Source organism: Cebidichthys violaceus, unplaced genomic scaffold (genome assembly GCF_023349555.1).
Source record: "Cebidichthys violaceus isolate CVI_PGR_0920_01 unplaced genomic scaffold, fCebVio1.0.p SCAF_27, whole genome shotgun sequence".
NCBI classification, from domain to species: Eukaryota; Metazoa; Chordata; class Actinopteri; order Perciformes; family Stichaeidae; genus Cebidichthys; species Cebidichthys violaceus.
Window position 1 is genome coordinate 3136318 of NW_027176450.1, and position 15536 is coordinate 3151853.

The 15536-nt window shown below is 40.8% G+C and overlaps 1 protein-coding gene across 1 annotated transcript in view; it reads right to left on the reverse strand.

Moving 5' to 3' along the window:
• The window catches only part of LOC137880132 (dapper homolog 3-like), a 32839-nt gene extending 20035 nt beyond the window's left edge, over positions 1-12804 (reverse strand). Inside the window, exon 1 of the mRNA XM_068721289.1 lies at positions 12419-12804. Within this exon, the coding sequence (XP_068577390.1) occupies positions 12419-12673 (255 nt within the window). The 5' untranslated portion in view covers positions 12674-12804. The remainder of the gene's footprint in view (positions 1-12418) is intronic.
• Between the last annotated feature and the right edge of the window lie 2732 nt (positions 12805-15536).

Below are 15536 nucleotides of genomic sequence, written 5' to 3' on the forward strand. Positions count from 1 at the left end.
GTTTCAACAGACCCCAGTAAGGTTGAGAACATTACAAACATGACGAGCACTGACCTCATGGAAACGGGTACGATCGTTTTTAGGGATGGTAAATTACTATCAACACTTTGTGCACAGATACTCTGCCATTGCCAAGCTGCTGTTTGACCTGTTGAAAGGTGGGAAAAGAAAAAGTAAACAACATAAAAACAAACTGTCAAGCAGGAAGTTGTGTGCATCTGACTGGACACCGGAGAAGGGACAGTTTTTTGAAAGCTTCACTGGTTCACAGTGTTGTCTTGGCTCATCCTGATTTCACCCGTCCCTTCATGCTGTCAACTGATGCATCCTTAGATGGCATAGGTGCGGTACTTTGTCAAATTCAGGAGGGTGAAGCATGAGCCAGGCCCATTACTTTCAAGTTGTTATCTCAGTCCCAAAAGAACTACCCAGCTCATCGGTTAGAGTTTCTGGCCTTGAAATGGTCTGTCTGTTAAAAGTGCAGTCACTGGCTGAAAGACCACAAATTCACAGTCTGGACAGACAGCAACTCGTTGACTCACATCCTGACAAAGTCAAAGCTAGATTGTTATGAGCAACGCTGAGTAGTCAAGTTGGCGAGTTACGACTTTGACATCAAGTATGTTCCAGGTCAGCAGAACATCGTGGCTGATGCCCTGAGCCGTGTGCCGTTTGTCAAGGCATGTGTTGGCCACAGGGTGCTCGCTGAACCCAATGCAGGTCTTACAGAGGTCAAAGATGTCAAATTCTTATGTCCAGTCGTCACAAGGAAACGTCTCCTCTGAGTAACAATGCACAGTTGGTGGATATAACTCTCTCTCTTGTGTTCTGTCCTATGTTGAGAGACGTTGGAGGACTTCTAGACGGGAAAGATTCAATGTGTCTGTCCTTGTCACAAGGTACCTGAAACACTGGGATAGGCTAACTGTGAACGATGGTGTGTTGTACAGGATTTCAAAGGATCAGAAAACCAAAGCAAAGCATTTCCAATATGTTGTCCCTGACTCACTTAAGGCTGAGGTTCTCCAGGGGATTTACGATAGGGCCGGAAATAAAGCTCAGTTCAGGAGCCTCAGCTTGGCGAGACAGAGGTTTTTCTGGCCAAACCTTGACAAAGACGTAAGAGACTATGTTCGTCATTGTCAGCGATGCGTCGTCAGCAAGACAGTTGAGCCTGAGGGATGGGCTCCCCTGGAGAGCATAACAACAACCAGGCTGCTGGATTTGGTCTGCATTAACTTTTGGTCGGCCGCAGACTCCAGGAACAAGTCTGTCGATGTCTGGATGATAACTGATAATTTCAAGAGGATGGCTCAGGCGTTTACATGTGAAGACCAGATAGCTAAGCAGGTGGTAAGGGTTCTCTGGGGACGGTACTTCTGTGTCTTTGGATTTCTGGAAGGGATTCAAGGTAACCAAAGTGCTAACTTTGAGAGTCTGCTGATAAGTGACCTTCTCAGGGACTCGGGTGTCAGGAAATCTAACACAACCCCCTACCACCCAATGGGAAATGGGAGTGTGGAATGATTCAATTGGACCTTGGGTGGCATGATTTGTGTACTGCCCCCTGAAGAGAAGGGAAGGCTGACTGGCCGTGACGCTTGCACACATGGCGTTCATGTACAACTGCACAGCCCATGATACAACAGGCTATTCTCCCTTTTACCTCATTTTTGGGTGGATCCCCCACCTACAAGTTGATGTCCTCTTTAGTACTGAAGAGTCATGACTCTTCTGTGATGAGCTATGAGAAGTATGTGGCAAGTCTCACCAATGATATGAAAGCTCCATGCTACAAAAGAGCAGAATCGACATGCTCAGCTGTACAAAAGAAAGTAAAGGGATCCAAAATCAAAATCGGTGACAGGGTGCTCTTGGCCAAAAGGAAGGAAAAGGGTAAAAAAAAAGCTTGCTGACAGGTGGGACTCGACCATCTACACTGTGTCGGACATGAATACAGAGACGCAAAAGTGCAGAATCGGCGACACAATCGCTGGACGGTGATCAATAACAACTTGCTGAAAGAGGATTCAGTTCTCTTTCGTGTCCACTGTAGCTCTGATGGGGCCTTAGTCCTCTTTCTGTTTACGCTACATTTCCTCTGGAGCTCAAATCTTACTTTTTTTTATTTGATGTGGCACTGCAGTTGTGGCCCTAATGAAATAAATTGAGACCATAAACATCTGTGTGAAAAATATGGAAAATTGCTAATATTTGTCAAACAACTTTCTGCACGGCACAAAACAAGCACACACATTTCTATATCATCATGCTCACATCCTTTAGAGGCGGAGGCTAGAGGTTGTAAAATGTACACGCACATCAAATCACAACTTGTTGATCAATTTGATCAGAATCAAAAATGTGTAGTAAAGATTGTGTAATAAAGTCAAAAGTGTAATAAAGGAGGCGGCTGGACTGACATGAATAGTTAGCTATTCGGCTGGCAGCCGGCGCTTGTTTTTTCATGCATCGCAGTGCAATAGAATGTGATATGTCTATTGTAAGCTCAGAGGGCTAAAATACAATGGCAAAGGAAAAAGCCAACCTGGAGAGTTTTTTGTTCACAATGCTCAGCTAAAGTGATCCGCGATGCAGAATTGAGGCGCGCCGTACTCAGACCACTTCCTGAGGACGTCTGAGTACGGTTTACTTAAGAGGCGTTTGAGTTTGAGGTTTGCTTGAGGATATATTAAGGTTCTCAAATGAAAGTTTGAATGTCTGTTAATTTAGGTTCTTGCCTGATACAGATTTATGGCCACAGTGAAAATGTTTTTGAGAGGCCATACGCAAACAAATATGGATTGAAGCAGAATACGTTGTTAGATAAAAACATGCTGTGAATTTTGGAAATAGATTTTGAATTGAGGACTGACTGAGACCATTAGAATACTGAGACAAAGACGAGTGTTTTTGAGAGAGAGAGAGAGAGAGAGAGAGAGAGAGAGAGAGAGAGAGAGAGAGAGAGACTTTAGAAAGATGCTCCTTCAGCAAGCTGGTTCTGGGACAAACACAAGCAGGACTGCCATCGAGCCTTTTCAGTTCTTATTCTCATCTTATTTTTTTGGTTTCAAATATTTTTTTTCAGTTTTAGATCTTTTTTTCCACTGGTGTATTTTTTCGGTGCGGGCGAGACGGGATGATGGTGTGTCTGACACCGTGTGGCCGGGATCCTAGCTCAGTTGGTGGGCAGATCCTGTTCCAGATTGTCTGACTTTGGCACTTAAAATATGTATTACAAGGAGTAGATGAATTTTGGCAGCTTCAAGTTTTTTAAAATTCTGAATGGTTTTATCAGGTGCAGTGACCTTCTGCAGTCTCTGTTGGTTGCCTGGCAACCTCGCGGTGACAACAAGACTCCAGGAAGCCATTGTGCCCAGCTGCTGGTCACCAAAAAATTGTTCCAGTGTTTGGTATAATATCAAACCGGTTTTAACATCGACCCAACCCTACCTCCTGGCACTAGTTCCATACGTGTCAAACTATTAATTTCAATCAATATTTTTACAGATTTACATATGACATTTGTGAGTCTACAAACCTATATAATTCAAGGATTTAAGGATAATTTATTGTTATTATGCAACACCGGGATGCACAAGAAAATGCAGTTGTAGTCCATTTGAAACACAAGAAAAATTAAAGCTGCAAGCAGCAATGGACGGGCCCTCGCACCTTCCCGCGTCTCGAGAGTACTGGCAGGACACTGGCAGACGCGGCCACAAATGTCTTTGATCATCGGACAACGCGTCCCGGAGTTTAACATATTTTTCCCCGCTGGAGTCTGCGATGCTGGAAATTATGTAGTGCAAATATTCCACCAGTTTCTGCATCCACTATGTGGCGCTACAAAACACACGCAAACATGCATTACGTTGCTCTACATCAAGTGCAGACCACATGTCAATGTCATGTAAATCGGATTCCGTCTGTCACATAACGCTGACTTCCTGTTGCCAGTCGGTGGCGCTATGACTTTGAGTGAAAATTGGCTTGTAGACATCCTCAGGCAGTGACTGTTATCAAGTATGGCAAGTTTGGGACAGATTTAAGCAAGTCCAGTGGAGTGACATCAGCTTATTGTTTAATGGCGAATCACGTAAAATGGCCGCCACACCACAGCTATGTCATTCCATCAAACGTAAAGCTTTGAGTAACTTTTAATTGCAAAGATCTTTAGATTGTACAGACCAAATTTGAAGTGGATTTGACAAAGTCCCTAGGAGGAGTTCGTTAAAGTATAGCGAATAGAAATCAAGGGAAAATTCACACAAAAATCAAAATGGCCGACTTCCGGTTGATTTTAGAGTATGGTCCCAAGAGACTTTTTTTTTTTAAGTCTATATGTGATACATGTGCCTATTAAATTTCATACATCTAGGTCAAACGTATTTCGAGGGCTGCATCGGCAAAATTTTGTAGGGGGCGCTGTTGAGCCAACTTGCCAATCTGAAACATTAAAATCACATTAGAAAACTACATTCATGATTTTAAATGTGTTTGCCATGTTTGGTTCTGGTTGGAGCATGTTTAGTCGCTCAAAAACACCTTTGTTTTTCATGGCGAATAATGCATCGCTATGGCAACGGCCTTTCACGAAATAACAATCTTTGAGTAACTTTTCATCACAAGGGTCTTCAGACTGTACTGACTAAATTTGAAGTCGATCTGATTAATTCCCTAGGAGGAGTTCGTTAAAGTATAACGACTGGAAATCAAGGGAAAATTCACACAAAAATCAAAATGGCCGACTTCCTGTTAATTTTAGAGCATGGTCCCAAAAGACTTTTTTTAAGTCTCCATGTGAAACATGGGCCTACCAAATTTCATAAATGTAGGTCAAACGTAGCACTGGGGCTGCGTATTTGAATATTTGTAGGGGGCGCTATCGAGGCAATTTGAAACAGTCAAGCCAAAAAGCCAAATGAAATATTTATTTACATCACCTATGACACCTGTGTAAAGTTCCAAGGCTTGTTGAGCATCCTAAGCCACATAAAAATAAGCTTCATTTTTCACGGCGAATGACGCGTTGCCACGGCAACAGCGTTTTGCATCAACTCACAATATTCATGATGAAGCATCATCAATGTCTTAGGGCTTACCTTACCAAATTAAAGACTGATCTGGGTAACTTCCTAGTCAGAGTACATCAAAGTATAAAACTTGTCATTTCCTTTTGCCAGTAGGTGGCGCTATGACTTTTTGAAAATGTTTGCATGGGAATGTGCTCAAGACTGGACCAGCATCATGCATAACAAGTTTGGGGCAGATTGAATAAAGTACCTTGGAGTTACAACAACTTCCTCTTTCGTGGCGAACGGCACGAAATGTGCGTGACATGGGCGCCACATAAAACGAAGGTCGTTCAATGTCAGTAGACCATTTTTGCAAATTTTCATCATTAAAGTCTTTAGATCACCCTGACCAAATTTGAAGTTGATCGCATACATTTTGTGGGAGAAGTTCGTTAAAGTACAACGCCTGAAAACAATGAAAAATGCCTAAAAATGCAAAAAAATGGGAGTATTACTGTATGGCCCCTGAGTGGTTGTATGGAATAAAAATGTGAATGTTTGTTACAGAACATAATGTGGACATACACACCAGATTTCGTGACGATAGGCCACATGGTTTTGAAGTTATATGTATTGCTGTAAAAGGCAACGCCCTTATGAAATTCATTGGTCCATATATTCCTATTGCAATGGGTTATCAACAAGCTTTTAGTACATTTTGATGATATAGATCCAATAATGATCCAAAGCAAATTTGGTACCAATCAGACCCAGCTTGTAAGAGGAGTTTGTGAAAATGTGTTTTTCACAAAATTCTAAATGGCGGAAAATATTGGTAGGCGGAGCTTAGGGGTCTGATTGGCTTTTTTGTAGAGTAGGTGGAGGTGGACATGTCTGTCGAATTTCAAGTAAATCGGACACAATGGGTAAGAGTTGCCGCAAGGTGTTGCCGGTCAGATTTCTAGGGGGCGCTAGCGAGCCATTTTTTCAAACTTAAGCATGGGACCCATAAATTATCAAATTTCCCGCTATTCTGGTATGCTTGCCAGATATGGGGAGTTTTGGGATATGATAAAGCCCCCAAAAAGGCAATTCATTTGAGAGAAAAATAATAATAATAATAATAATAATAATTAAAGCTGCAAGCAGCATTGATCGGGCCCTCGCAACTTCACGCACGTCGAGGGTACTGGCAGGACTCTGGTTGACGCGGCCATGCATTTCTGTGACCATCATACATTGCGTGCACGAGTTAAACAGTATTTCCTGGTACTGGCAGGACTCTGGTTGACGCGGCCATGCATTTCTGTGACAATCATAAACTGTGTGCACGAGTTAAACTATATTTCCTGCCTCAACCAGCAGCGTAGCAAGATCATGTTGCCAGGTCTTAAGCCTCAAATGTTTTGAGTGTACCTCCGATACAATCATAAATGTAAGCCTGTTAAGATCATTAAGAAAATGAATATGTGTGAATGTGTTTCAGTGTTTATAAAATAACAGACCGTCAGTTTACTGGGATGGGGTTCAACTCCCTGCAGTGTCCTGCTGACTTTCTTACATGAAAGTTAACAGAACAGTATTGTCATTTGCTTTTACTTTAACACTTTAATTTAACACTGTTTTCATTTTAAGCTCTTCTATAACTTTAGATTGTAGTGTGAAGCATTCATTGTAACATTTAACGTGATTTTCGTGTAGAAGCTCTGGACAGATCATTTATACATATGCCCACTAACATGGTTTGAGAACCACTGTTGTCTAACTTTTGCTCTCCAAGCATCTTAGTTTGCACATATTTAGATCAGAGAAGTCTTTTTCTCATGGTGTACCCACGAACCCTTTAAATAAATTCAGTGTTTGGGCTGCTGTAATTAAAGAATCCTGCTTACTTCTGTGGTTGCCAGTAGGTGGTGCTATGACTATGAGTTAATATTGGCATGCAAAAGTCATAAAATCATGACGGTAATCAAGCATGTCAAGTTTGGGACAGTTTTGTCAAAGCACAGTTGAGTTACAACAGCTTGGTGGATGACGGCGAACCATGTAAAATGGCCGCTACACCAAGTCCATGTTTGATGAATTCTAAACTTTTAATCACAAAGGTCTTTAGATTGTTCTGACCAAATTCTAAGCTGATCTGATTAATTACCTAGGACTAGTTGGTAGTACAGCACCTGGAAATGGGAAAAATACACGAAAAATTCATACAAAATTAGAAATGGCTGACTTCCGGTTGGGTTTAGAGCATGGACCCCTACGATTTTTTTTAAATCCACATGTGATACATCTGCTTACCAAATGTTATACATCTAGGTGAAACGTACTGCGAGGGCTGCATCGTCGAAATATTGTAAGGGGCGCTATCGAGCCGAGTTGCCACTCTGAAGCATTAAAATCACATCAGATAACTACATTCAGGATTTTAAATGTGTGTGACAAGTTTGATTTTGTTTTGAGTATTTTTAGCCCCTCAAAAACACCTTTGTTTTTCATGGCGAGGAATGCATCGCCACGGCAACGGCATTTCACGAAACAACAAGCTTTGAGTAACTTTTAATCACAAAGGTCTTGAGATTGTTCTGACCAAATTCTAAGTTGATCTGATTAATTCCCTGGGAGGAGTTCGTTAAAGTAGAGCGCCTGGAAATTGCAAAAACGACACTAGAAATTCAGACTAAATTCGAAATGGCTGACTTCCGGTTGGGTTTAGGGCATGGCCCCAAGAGACTTTTATATAAGTCCACATGTGATACATGTGTCTACCAAATTTTGTTAATCTATGTGAAACGTACTGCGAGGGCTGCTTCGTCAAAATTTTGTAGGGGGCGCTATTGAGCCGATTTAACACTCTGATTGAATAAAATCATATTATAGAACTACATTTTGGCCTTGTGATCTGTGTGTCAAGTTTGCTTGTGTTTCGAGCTTTTTTAACCTCTCCAAATGACCATCGTTTTTCACGGCGAAGACTGCGTTACCACGGCAACGGCGTTCGACGAAACATCAAAAGCTTAGAGAACTGGCATTATGAACTTCTTACATTTGTGTGGAACAAATTTGATGTTGATCTGATTTTCCAACTAAGAGAAACAAGCCAAAGGATAAAGACTTTAACTTACTGTTGCCAGTAGGTGGCGCTATGACTATGATTCAAAATTGGCTTGCAGATGTCTTCAGGCCTGGAGTTTAATCAAACATGTGAAATCTGGTAAAGATCTGATGATGCGGAGTCGAGTTACATCAGTTTATTCGTTCATGGCGAAGGATCGAAGTTCGCAGAGCCGCCACGTCGCCGCCCTTCGACAAGTTCTTACAATCTTCACAATGAAGCATTATCAACATCTTAAGGCTTTTCTGACAAAACTTTAGAGGGATTGGAATAATCTGTGAGGAGCAGGATGTCAAAGTACAAAACGTACAACTTCCAGTTGCCACTAGGTGGCGCTATTACTATGATTCTAAATTGTCACATACATGTGTTCAGGGTCAGGATGTTATGACATCTGAGAAATTTGGAGCAGATTAAGCAATGTACAGCCGAGTTACAACAACTTCCTGTTTCATGGCGAATGGTGTTTTTTTGCCGCCACGCCACGGACACATAGTTCGATAACTTTTTGATCTTTGAGTATCGTTTCACTGCCAAGGTCTCAAGAGCATACTGACCAAATCTGAAGGCAATCGGGTTTAATCTCTTGGAGGAGTTCGTTAAAGTACGGTGCCTTGAAACGGTCCAAAAACGTCATAAAATTCAAAATGGCCGACTTCCTGTTTGGTTTAGGATATACCTCCTTTTGACTTTTTGTAAGTCCCATCACGTTCCACATACCTACCAAATTTCATACAGCTAGGTGAAACCCAAAGTTGGGGCTACTCTGTAGGGGGCGCTATCGAGCCAAAATGTCATGCCGCAGCTGGACACCCCAATAATACTGGAATTTTCACCACGATTGAATTTTGTGCCAAATTTCAAAAGATTCCCAGTATCCCAAGCACCTCCTTTTTGAGATGAAACTGGTACGATAATAATAATAATAATAATAATAATAATAATAATAAAAAACATTAGAATAACAATAGGTCCTCCGCTCCGACTACGTCGGCGCTCGGGCCCTAATAAAAAACATTAGAATAACAATAGGTCCTCCGCTCCGACTACGTCGGTGCTCGGGCCCTAATAATAAAAAACATTAGAATAACAATAGGTCCTCCGCTCCGACTACGTCGGTGCTCGGGCCCTAATAATAATAAAAAACATTAGAATAACAATAGGTCCTCCGCTCCGACTACGTCGGTGCTCGGGCCCTAATAATTCTTTGAATTACAATAGGGCCTTCGCCCGACTTCGTCGGTGCTCTGGCCCTAATAATAATAATAATAATTCCTACAGTTTCAATAGGGACCTCGCGGCCCGACGTTGTCGGTGCTCGGGCCCTAATAAGGAACAAAAAAAAAAAACTACTGCATTCCTGTAGTGCATTTTTTGAATTGGCATTAGGAGGAACAGCAATAAAAAAATCTGGGCAGATCTGGGCAGATAATATGGCCAGCATCAACAATGTTCTAGATCAACTTTGACTATGTTTGAGCACCAAATGTCATTGACAGAGTCCACCTCTTCTCCTCTACTCCATCTGGCAGTCAGCCCATCAAGTGCAGCTCGTATGGAGGAGCCAGGTCTCTGTCAACATGTGGACACAACAGTCATCAACCTCCTGTTGCTGGGTTCGCCTTAAGTCTTATTTCATTCATCTAATTTTCCTGTGACCGGACATCAGACAGCCAGGAGCAGGCTGGGGAGCTTAGCTTCCATCTCGGCTCTCCTCCCTGGGGCAGTCGACACAGCTTTTAGTGGCGTTTGGTCCAGTAGGTCTGGCTGGGTGGTCAACCATGGACGGTGATTGGTCCGCTGCACTTAATCCAATACCCACACTTCCTTTTTCAATGTTCATAAGTGTATTCTATCATATACCATTAGTATCAGTAATCAGTGAAAACAAAAAGACGATAAATTTAGACAAAAGTATAGGCTTATATAGACTTATAGGCTCACAAATGTAAAAATTTTTTAAAAAGTACATTAATACACCTACTGTAGGTGTACACACACACAGTAAAAAAGAGAATTTAGGAACAATCCCATACAAATTTGTTAATTTCAGATACAGCTAAAAACTTCACACAGGATGAAAATTGCAAGGACGGATCCCAAGAGGAAATGTGAAATGACACTCATAGAATGTTCCTTCCAAATTTGACAGTGTTTGCCACAGCTTGGGGCTGTATGGCTCTAGCAGACACAAACCAATAAACACACAATTTGTTTACATTTTCATTTTTGTAATTGAAAATCAAGCCACCCAGTGAGCACCAACCGGGATTTCAACATCAATTTCTGGTTGAAAACTGGTTCAAATTCGGTCTGAAGATTCGGCCATGTTTTCAACCGGCTAAATTGCAGTTACAAAATCCACATGTCAAAACACCAATTTGTTGATGGTGTGTTCAGTTGTAGATTGAAGAGACACGATATTGGTTACTGTAAACGTAATTCTCCAAAGTCATATTACACTGGTCTACAGGAACACATAATTTAAATGCATTTAATGTTTCATACAAAACATCATGAATATGGAACTACAGACTGTATCCTGCCAACACGATGCTCCCAGGACATCGTAATGAGAGCAGTGTACATTCTGTCTGAATGTTCATGTAAAAAACAAGTGTATGTTTACTGTATGAACACGCATGCGCAGGAACGTTGGCTCAGAGTGCTTCTAAAACTTTAAGACATGCACAAGTGTGGAATCTTGGCACAGGACTTGCGGAGCAAAGTGAACGAGCTGACGGAATAAACGTGAGGCTTCAAAACATTGTTGTTTGGCAAACAGCAATATACAAACAATATAAAGTATTATACTGTGTAATATCCAAGTTAGCATCTTTCTGTTGAAAAGAGGTTTATAAAATAACTATGGTCATTTTATAAACGTTCACAACTGGTCCAAAGGTCAATATTTTTTATTAATACTTATTTTGTACTCTTTATTTACAGATGTCCACCTTGAAAACATGGCAGACCATCTGATTCTGTCTCCGACATTTAAAGAAGGAAAGGGAGATTTTGTTTAACAATCGAGTATTTCATTGTATTTAAAGAACACTGGTCATGTTATATTATTGTTACTTAATAGATACAAATTAATTGTTGCCTGTGTCACATGGTCTTCTTTGTCCTGTATGTGGAAACAGTTGATGTGTTACTATGACTATGTATTTAATTACATATTTTACTATGAGCATTTTGACGTTTAAAAGATTTTGAAACACGGTGATGTTTAAAAGTGGTTCAAAATTATTTTTTCACCAACTATTTGAAAACGTTGATTAAATATTTCACCGGGATTTGAAATGTTGACTTTCAACTGAAAAATGTTTATGCGGTTTCTTTGTAAACTTCTAAAATGAAGAAAAACTATTATAACACAATGTAGAGGAGGAAAAAATGTTGTATTGCAATGGTCTTAACGTGAACGTTCAAACAACGTCTTCAAAAAAACAGTCAAGTCAAGTCTGAATTTTGTTTTGACATCTCAAACCGAAATGTAGCACTTGCAAAACAGGCATTATAAGTATAGATGCCATACAATTGTTTACTTTTTTCCCTACCAAACAGCAAAATAGCTCATGTGACTGTTATTTTTATAATGTATTTCAAAGAGTTCGAAAGAGTTTGAAGTAATCAAGACCAAATATGGAGTAAAGCAGTCTTCATGAAAAGTTAGCTTTAATGTGATTATTTATTCCATTTGAGTGATGATTAATTAAGCAGCACTCTAGGGATAGAGACGTCTGGATAATGCATTGTCTTCCACGTGAAATGAATGAAGCTACCCCCGAATTTGCCCTTAAATGGTAATGTGTGACTTTAGGAGCCTTCCGAGATGGCGTTTTTCATATCTGCACACTGAGGTCAATAGAGTTTAGGGGATTCTCTATTCACATGTAATCAGTGCTTGGTAATCGAATCCAGTTACTACGGGAAGGTTAAGGGACCTCCAGCGTTTCAAGAAGAGACTCTCACAACAGACTAAAGTGTCAAAGCCATGACACAAGGCAGCATATAGTAAATGTATAAAGAACACTACCTCCACTGTGCACACATCTCTGCAGAGTATAGCTGATTAATGGTGACATCTGACTACAAAAACCCTTCAGACAAGACTGAATCTCATGAAATTGTGGGTCTGTAATCCAAACGGATAGCGGTGCCCTTCATATGATCATGTAAGTTTACGAAAACGCGACACAACTCTTAAGTCAACTTTACTTTTACGACTTCGATTATAGTCATCGCAATCTAAAATAACCATTATTAGACAAACATAACTTACAGTTTGGAGCCTGCGGCTATAGTCATCCGACGCGTTGGCGTTTGGTGCGTCCAGGGCGCAACATGCCGACCGTAGAGCTCCCCAAGGCAGACGGCCGGGAACCAGAGAATCCCCGAGGCACAGAGCGCTCAGCACCCGGCATTCTTGCCTCTGTTTGAGCAGCTCCAGCTCACACAAGCCGGCCAAGCTGGCCTCCAGACGCTCCTTATTCCGTCTGCGCTCCGCTTTCATGGGCAGAGAGGACGCTAGGAACATGTCTAAAAAGAAGCTGCAGCTTTGGTTCAGATCCTAACTTCCCGTTTTTTCTCTTCAGGGAGACGAAATTAATCTGCTGCAATGTTAATCCACTCTTCTTATTGTCTGGAGTCAGCCTCCTCAGCGGAGCAGTTGAGGGTAGATGTTTCAGCTGCTGAATTCACCGCTGTCTGACTCGGACCCATTCCCCTCCTCTAGCCTGAGCTCCCAAGTATCGTAGTGAAGTTAGTTTTCATTTGGATATTTGACGGGCATTCAGCCCAGACCATAGACTTTATATGAACCCAGCGCCCAAATAGCATTTTTACATTGAAAAGACGTTTTAAAAAACGACTATTGTCACCAGTAAAAATACGTTTAAAATTGTAAAATAAATAAATAGATGAACAGATTATTATTATAATAAGACATTGATAAAACGTTTAAATTTAGCCCATAGTTCACTTCGATTTGAATTAATGCATTTTTTTCATCCACTACAATATGATAATAACAGCATTTCGTTTCATTTTAGAGCCTAACTAAAGAACCACATCCACATATCTCAGGTAAAAGCTATTGCAAATCCCTTGAAATATGGTCTAAATGTGAACGTTTAATTAACGTTTTCAATAGTTGATGAAAAACGTTTGACATCTTTTCACCATAACTATTAAACGCCTTTTAACCTTAAAAATGCTCACTGTTAAAATTGTATCAATTTATATATTAACCCGTCAACAGTGTCCACTTAAAGGACAAAGAAAACCATGTGACACAGGCAACAACAATTGAAATATAACATTAACAATGTTCTTTAACTATGACTACAATGAAATAGAAAATACATGATTGTTGACAGTAAAAAAAATAACATCTCTCTGTCCTTTAAATGTTGTTGTCAAAGCCAACCAGGAATTGGGTTCAGATGGTGTGCCATATTTAAGGTGGACATCTGTAAATGAAATAAGTATTAGAAAAAAATATTCACTTTTGAACCCGTTTTGAACGTCTTTTCACCAATGAACATCGTTGTTTTCTAAACGTCTCTTCAATGTAAAAATGCTCACTGGGATATTACATAGTATACACTGTTTTCAGTGGTGGGCCATCAGGGCCAGCAAAGCCTTCTCTGCTGGCCTAAATAGAATCACAAAGTTATAGCTATTTAATAAGTTTTCATAAATACACTACATGTATTCTAATTATTTTTCCCATTAGCTTATTTTCTCATTGCGCAGCTACTGTCTTCCTCAGTTGCTCTGCTTCCAGCCTGCAGCGCTGCTTCAAATGCAGTTTGTATCCAATCAGATTTCACCTCTATGTTGTCTCTAGGTAAGAAGAGAGGCCCGAGGCCCAGTAGGGCGCCTTTGCAGATTAAAGTATATGGGGACGATATTGTTGATTGTCATAGTCTTCAACCAATCAGATCTTTAGTTTGACATGTTGGGCGTATTCTTTGACATGTCAGAGCTACCAAGGTAATACATACAAGTACGTCAGCATTAACGTGTAGCTCAGCATTAACGTGCGGTGTGATTGGTTAGTGGGCTAGCATTACTGTTGTGAAGCTCAAGCTAGCTAGCAGAACTTAGTAGTAGTAAGAGTTCAAGTTGAAAGATATGTAAGAAGTTATGACATTGACATGACATTTATAGCGTTTTGCTTGGTGTAGCTTTGTTTTTTTAACACTCAATGGCTGAAGGAGAAGGAGAAACAGATTTGGGAGTTACTGGCAATGCCTTTCTGGAGAAGAACATTTCCAAAAAAGCTGGACATCGTAAAAAAGGGTCGGCCAACTTCACAGCTAGCAGCCCTGACCCAGCCAGGAAAAGGATTCGTACGAACGGTATTCCTGGCTGACAGTGTCGGAGAAGCGTTGCACATTTTATGGCTAAGAATGCGTTTTATTTGCAACTAAGCGTCTTGGTGTTTGGAGCTACGCTAGATTTGCTAACCGAGGCAGCAACAAGACACCATAGCATGACAGGATACTTACAAGCTCTGGTGCTTTTGAAAACTTTTGCTGAGACCCGAGTGGATCTACAACTCAACGTACACGTTCGCAGGAGGACCTCTTACTTTGTGTTTTAGCACAGCAGTTTTGCTGGATTGATTTATCATGCTCATATAAATATATGTGACTGGTTCTTGTGAGTTTGTTCTTGTCATTATGTTAATTACGTTGATTTTGACTATATGCATTGTCCGTTAATGATGAAGCATCCCGTCATGCGCGTATTCATGTATCTTTTTTCTTTTACAAAGCAAGAATTATGGTCTGGAGAAATGGGGATTGAGTGGCGATTGCTTTAGCCCTGTTTGAATCAGCAGGGAAAGCTAAACGCTGCGGGGAGAGTTTGTAGCGTGTGTGCTGCTGTTGGTTTCCTGCTAAACTAGTTTAGCATAGTGTGCATCCCAGAACACGCGCCTCAGCAGAGTACAATATTTTTCTTCCATGGTGGGCGTGTCAGACAGTTGTCTGTTACGTTGGGTGGGTTGCCAGGTTGAGCGCAGTGCCTCCACCTAAAGAACATTATATTTCCCACAATTTAAGCTTCTGCATTTTCCAAATGCACTAGTATTATTGAAACGTATTGTTCGGTTCGTAATGCTTACTGAACCGTGAGCCTCGTACCGAACAGTTTAATACGAATATGTGTATTGTTACACCCCCTAGAAACAAATAATAACCATAGCTGTGGCGTCATAATGAGGTTATTAGGAAGTGGCTCAACTGTAGTAGGACAGCACTGAAGGCCCACGTATAAAATGCACAGTCCGCCACTGCTGTTTGTATGTTGCTGTATGCCAAACAACAATGTTTAGACCCTCTTCTTGTTTGAATATAACATTACTTTACTCACTTCTTCCTCATCCCAAC